We start from the raw sequence: 7,061 nt of genomic DNA, 5'->3' as shown, positions 1-7,061 counted from the left end.
TGATACTGAATTGTTCACTTTAAAAAGGCTAGTTTTGAGTTCACCTCAGTATTTTTAAAAAGGTAGCTGGTGCCCTAGACGAAAAGGTAATCAGCAGAGGTCACTGACTTGCTGTAAAAGTATTGGAAAGCCTTTATTTTCCTCATTAGGATAAGAAATGGTGTACAATAAGAAAACCAAAGTCCATTCTTTAGTAGCCTTTATGGGAAATACCCGTCTACCAGTTTTGTCTTCTGTCTGCTTGCTTTGAACATTTCTCCTTTCATTCAATACCCACTACTCAAGATGGACAGAATCATGGATAGTCATAAATCATAATCTTGTTAACATCTCTGGCATAAGAAATTATTGAGATGTGATGTTAAATAAAACAGTAAAATGGGGTTATCAAATTGTCAGGGATCAGTTTCACTTATCCATGCAACTTCATTAGAATATAGAAAAGATGATAAAAGTGCTACTACTGGACTACAGACATTTGTCTCTGAACTCGTGACAATCTTAACCAATCTTATAAATGTTTGAAATGGTTGGTACTCAGATTTTGCTGTATACTTTTATCTGTGTTTCTTAGTTTCCTAGGGCTGCTATAACAAAGTTAGTGGGGGGTTTTAAATGTTTTTATTTATTTCTGAGAGAGAGGGGGGGGGGTAGTGTGAGCAGGGGAGGGTCAGAGAGAGAAGGAGATCGAGAATCTGAAACAGGCTCCAGGCTCTGAGCTAGCTGTCAGCACAGAGCCTGATGCAGGGCTCGAACCCACGAACTGTGAGATCATGACCTGAGCCGAAGCCAGACACTCAACCGAGCCACCCAGGCGCCACCAAATTTAGTGATTTTAAACAACATAAATGTCTTCTCTCTCGGGTTCAGAGGCTAGAAATCAGAAATGAAGGGGTCAGCAGGGCTGTGTCCCCTCTGAAGACTCTAGAGGAGAAGGTTTGGTGTTTCCTCCAGCTTTTGGTGGCCCCAGGCCATCCCTGACCCGAGGGGGGAATCACACCAATCTGTACCTCCATCTTCACAGGCCTTGTGTGTCTGGGTGTCTCCTTGCGTGTCTGGGTGTCTCCTCTTACAAGGATGCCTTAAATCGAGGATGACCTCACCTCAAAATCCTTAACTTCCTACATCTGCAAACTCTTTTTCCAAATAAGGTCACATTCTGACATTCTAGACAAACATGAATTTTGGGGGGACACGATTCCTCCCACGACACTATATAAGCTACATAATTTCTCTTTTTGACACAGTAAGGTTTTTAGAAAACTCTAATTCAAATTCAGTTTGGTAAAATTAGAAAAATTCTTCTGGGGGAAACGTAAAAAAAAAAATCTATAATCTCCAAAAGAAACTAAACTGTACTAACAACAAAAAACTTAAATCCCTAGAAATGAGTCCTCCCTTCATTTATTGACTAAAACTGTTGTAAGGTAATAAAAATTATTTTCACAGAAACATAGCATGATAGATTGGCGCCATATTATTTATAACTTATTACTTACAAAAATAACTTGAGCTTTCTCATCACAACAGTTCAATAAATCCTCTCCTAGAAGTCAAGAGACTAGACGCTTAAGATTTTTACTAAGGAAAACTTTTTAAAAGACCTAAGCCATAATATTTTTAATATTCAAATTATAATTTTAAAAATTTTGGAAGGTGAAACTTTATAATCATCTTCAAAATGTAATGAAATTTGTTATACAGTCAGGTATCAACTACTTGAAATAGCATCAGATGACAACGTATATGCAAATAATTTCAAATCCTAATTGATAAATATTATAATTATTTAATATTCAGGTAATCTTGTAAATTACCAAATTACAAGACATTGTTGGTAGACTGTACATTTTCCAAACTATAAGAACATAATCCCACTGCTTCATGTATTTTAACACCCAAGGGAAATTCTTTCTACATTGATGAAAAGTGATTTTATTATAAATTTTCAGAAATTTTTTCTAATGTACCAAGATTTCATATGAAAATGCAGAAGTTATTTTAATTTTTTTATAAAACAGCAAGTATGAACCCAGTGTAGAAATCTGATATTAGACAATTCCTTTGGCAGAAAACATTTAATTATAAAGAGGTCTTAAAATAAATATAACCCATAAGATCATGGAAAAGAAAGAAAAAGAAAAACCCTGTTATTTCCTATTTTGTGTACACTAAAAATATCTTAGTACACAGATTTAGTAAAATTTTTATACTATCAACAACCTGCAACACAAAATTCATTACAGTATGGCCAAAATAAAATTGTTTTTAATTTAAGAGGGAGAAAAAACTTCTTGATGTATAAAATTTCACAGATAAATGCCAATATACACTATTTATATACATGTCGCCTGTTAGCATTATTCCAAAACTACATTTGGTGAACTTAATTGGCTGATCCCAATTTAGTGGGTGTGCCATATTTCTACTAGTTCAAAGACTTATGCAGAATTAAGCTTTTACAATTCAGAACACAATTATACATGAAATATTTACAGAAACATTAAAATAACTATTAAATACTGTTTGGGAGGAAAAACTGTTAAGATTTTTGATATATATGCAAACATGAAGTATTATCAAGAGCAGCTTTATAAATGCTTTTTATGTTTTTTCTTTAAATAGAAGTTTCATTTCCAAAAAAATAAGGTGCCATTTTAGAATTTTTTATAAGTGTATAAATGAATTCACATGGAAGAAAAATACTGGATGAAAAAAAGAACATGACACACTCAAGGTTAAAACTTTCTTTTCAGTTACTTATATCTGAAATGAGACAATGACATAAATTAGGCTTTCAAATACCGCTTGTTTTGTCCTTTAAATGTAGACCAAGTAGTATGCAGATTTTTATTTTAGGACACAGTTTCTTTGAAGAAAGAACATACTTATAATTAAATTTCTGTAAATAGATAAATGATAAAAATTTCCAGCACACTGTCTTCAAATGGATTCTTAGCAGAAAGATTAAGGGCTTTCTTTGAAAAGCAATTTAGAAATCTTACTTCCAGGCAAGTAACCACTTAATGTCCTTTGTTTTCCGAGTCTAAGTACCATGTATTTGTAAGCATATGTATTCACCGTCTTCTATTCTGTTGTCTCAAAACTGGTAGATGATGCAGTAGTGTATGAATTTTTAGGAGAAAACAATCCCTACTGGTTTACTACTACCTAACTCCTACAGTATGTGGAATCTATGAGCACTATAAACTAATTTATAAAATGTAGGCTTCAGAAAAACTGTCTGGATAGCTTCCCTATCAATCTATTGCCTGCTATTATCCCACAGGCTCAGAATTATCTCTGAAAGGAATGGCCAAATTTTTCAACAGCCTGGCATAGCAATGGTTGTTATTTGAATCATTGAATCACCTCTTTAAAGAAACAACGTAGCAATAAGAACACACTTATTATCCATGCTTCGGATATCACATCAAATTACTAGGAATGTCTCATTGCTCAAATTCACATGTGATCCGTAAAAAGAAAATGCAGCATCTCTGCACACACCACCCTTCAGGAAGGAAAACAAGTGGACTTTATCTTCATTAGAAGATGGCCAAAGTCACTAACCTTTAAAAGGTCATTAGTGGCAATTCTAAATACAAGGGAGTCTTGTTAGAAAAGAAATGTTTGTCTCCAGGGAATGGAAATGTTCTGTGGGGCATTCCTAGCTCACTGCTGGCAGGGCTGGGAATCGGCTAAATGCTTTCTCATACATCTGCATTTACATGGTCTTCACTGTTAACAACAGAAAACATTTTTGTTCCTTCCAAACTGCTCTTGCTTCCGTCGTCGACAATTATATGCTAATTATTACTCAACGTGCCAGAGAGCATAACTGACAGGACAGCGAACACAACCGTGATTTAAGGAGCCAAGGGAAATGTGTTGGCAAGCTAAATCCTCACCCAAAAAGAAGTTCGCCTTTTAAAATAATGGTCGGTGGGGGACACTGAAAAAAATATGCAGACAAAAAAATATTCAAAGGTGTGAGGGCTCTTCCAATTATCATGACATTTTAAGGATAAATGGTTTCTTGAAAGTAAAACTGTATCTCCTGCTGTTTAGTGTCATAAGGCTACCGATTGGGTGTCCAGATCTGTGTGGAGAGATTTGAAGGTAAGACAAGATGAACTGGAAGCTACCTGAAGCTGCCTCTGATCCAAAGTTGACTTCAAACAAACTGGACTGACAGAATCCTTTCATGACCTAGCAGAGAAAGGTAAGTTTTTGTGCTTTATTTACTCATGGTTTTTCTGAGTTGAGAAAAACTATTTTTTAAATACTTTCAGATTAGAATCACCAGGGTCAAGTAATACACATACGAAGGCTTTTGAGAAAATGCGTGGTTTGTTCTAAAGAAGAGGCTGCTGATGGTAATTTGTTTGCTGCTGTGCAACTGAATGAGCTGGAACCGCCACCGGAAAGCCCGCCAGTTGCGGCAAATTGGAAGTAGCGTTCTGGTAAGATGGCATATCCGCAGACATCCCCATCTGCTGTGGATAAGCAGCTGTACCAGTAGCTGATTGAAGGTTAGAGTTCTGGTTCATGTAAGCAGGGTTGGAAACAGTGTCTTGTCCAGTGCTACAGACAAAATTTTTAAAAGAAAACCAGATTTACATTGCATTATCGAGGTCATGGTCAGAGATCAATCACCACGAGACAAGAAAAATTCTTTTTCCACCTTTTTAAGTTTATATAGCTCAGCTGTTCCGATTATAATTTAATTATTCCAACCATCCAACACTGTTAATGTAATTTTTAAATCTGGTAAGGAGAAACTACTCAATAAAGAAACAAAATATAAGATTATATGGCCTATTTCATTTTGTCTTCTCCAAAATCTTTCACTGCAAACAATCTCTTGAGGAGATGCAGACTGTTTCTCACAGTGGTCTCCTTGGTCAGCTATAATGAGAACAGAACCCTGGCTCAAGAACACTTTCAGCCATATTCTCCCTTCCCCCAATCCAGCATGGTCTCAACCCAGCAGGGAGACCACCTCTTTTCATCACACACTCTTCACACTTTCCTTTGAAGGATACTTTCAAAGCTGCCCTCTTAATTTAATCTGAACCTCTACAGAAAAAATCAGAAGGGCCAGGAGAACAGTGTAATCCACACAGGACCCTGAGTCTACCCTCAAGGTAGTCTTGACCTATAGTTTACTTATTAACATGACACCAAAACAAACAAAAAAATAAGTTGAGAAATCACACCCAATTGCAGGACTTCTGCTTGTTCCTATAGTTTCCCTAGCATACTTTTTAAAAAGCTATATGATACATAATTTCAAATTACTCAAAAGCACTGCTGACAGGATTAATGTCTATACTGCTCCCATTTTTTTCTCCCTAATTTCTAGTGTCACACAGAACAAAATTTTACATTTTAACTGATCTAAAAACCAGTGTGAACAGGTTTACTTAATTTTCTGTAAATATCTAAAATGTATACTCATGGAATTTGGGTGGGAAGAGACCTCAGAGATTATCTACCCATGACTGTATTAGATGAACATTTTATATCGCTAAGCAAAGTTAATAGAAGGGAATTTTTAAACATGATTTTCAGAACAGAAGTGTTAGTATAAAAAATCAGGCCACAAATTCCACAGCTCACACACACCTGGGAGTCAGAGTAAAGTCTGCTGATATTCAGGACTGCACGCAGATATAAATATGCCTGGGACTACTTTACGAGGCTGATTACAGCACAGTGCTGAGCATATCATGGGCTTGATCCCTGTTAGGGACAGTTACCTTTATTTTGTCCCAGGGAACCAGACTATAAGCCATGTCTGGGGTACCATTTTAGTAGGGGTATCAAAGCTAAGAGCAGCACCATTCTAACTTCATGGGATTACGAATGGGAAGTTCTAAAACTTCATCTCAATTATTATTATTATAAAAAGGTCAATTCATTCTCATTATGAAAGTTTGCCAAAATTTAATGTATATAACCACAAAATAACACAGCTCCCCAACACTTACCTTAAATACGGAGTCTGTGCAGGCTGTGTTGTCACTGACGAATTTACATTTGGAGGCAGAGATCTCAGTGGACCAATCTGATCTGGTCCTAGGCTGTAGCTTTGGGCAACAGTGACTTGGTGAAGGCTTTGACCCATATAGTTTCCACCATGTGACTGAACTGGGTATGTCTATTAACCAAAGAGAAAAAGTTGACTGATTTCTCAAACATCTGCCTAACATTTTTAACACTTTAAAAAAACTTAAATAAAATACACTGTTATCGTTCTTCAGGGAGCAATCTGGTTCTACCAAATATCTACCTTAGTACAAAAGGTGGAGAGCTTCCAAATTACAGTGCCAAATCCATGGAAATTTATGAATTATTTTATTGTTCTTTTATTTTGCAGGAGGTTGAAAGGAAAGGAGGTGGCATATTTTTAAGCAGCAGGCTGGAATCCACCCAGGTTGCCTATTCCTCGGTAACCTGCCTTGCTGCAGAGCCACAGGAAACTATACACTCCCTTGAAGGGGCAGCCCATCATCACTTCAAGTCACCATCCAAATGATGAACTTCACCCTCTTCCCAGGATGATTTATTCAACTCCTTCCTAAGAATGAAACTTGGGAGAAGAATAATAAATGGTATCAGGGCAGGGAGCAGATGCTCTCTAGTAATCTCTCCTTTATTCTCTGCCTTTACAACAAACGGGACAAAAGTAAAGAAGATTTTTAATTTTTAGGTAAAGGAGAAGTTGTATCCTCAGGAAACAGCATAATTGTCTAAGTCTCTTTGGATATTTTATGTGCCCTACCTAATTTTCAAGGTAGTATCTCCTATAACGACCTGCCTACCAAATACAGCATTCAAAACAATGCATATACTTAATAAATATTAGACAGTGATTATCATCACTTCAGTTTTAAACAAAGCTATCTGGGTTTTTTTTTCTTTTTTATCTACATACAAGTTTTTAATTCACTTACACAGTTGTGGGGATTTCAGGAAGCAATTTGAACTATGGGTAGACAAAGCTACTTGTAAAGACCACTGACATGAAAATTTAGCATGCTAGAAGTGCCAAA

At 36.2% G+C, this 7,061-nt stretch overlaps 1 protein-coding gene across 3 annotated transcripts in view; it reads right to left on the bottom strand.

Annotated features, from left to right (window-relative positions):
* Nucleotides 1-1,769: 1,769 nt before the first annotated feature.
* STAM2 (signal transducing adaptor molecule 2) overlaps nucleotides 1,770-7,061 on the bottom strand; it is a 48,564-nt gene continuing 43,272 nt past the window's right edge. For all 3 annotated transcript variants that reach the window (XM_039219410.1, XM_039219408.1, XM_039219409.1), the window contains 2 exons: nucleotides 5,997-6,166; nucleotides 1,770-4,587 (listed from right to left, as the gene is read on the bottom strand). In XM_039219410.1, coding sequence (XP_039075341.1) covers nucleotides 4,359-4,587; nucleotides 5,997-6,166 — 399 coding nt within the window. In that variant the 3' untranslated portion in view covers nucleotides 1,770-4,358. The remainder of the gene's footprint in view (nucleotides 4,588-5,996; nucleotides 6,167-7,061) is intronic.

Source organism: Hyaena hyaena, unplaced genomic scaffold, assembly GCF_003009895.1.
Source record: "Hyaena hyaena isolate Hyena2069 unplaced genomic scaffold, ASM300989v1 scaffold_817, whole genome shotgun sequence".
Classification (NCBI taxonomy): domain Eukaryota; kingdom Metazoa; phylum Chordata; class Mammalia; order Carnivora; family Hyaenidae; genus Hyaena; species Hyaena hyaena.
Note: the sequence above shows the minus strand (reverse complement) of the source record. Positions and strands in the feature narration are given on the sequence as shown.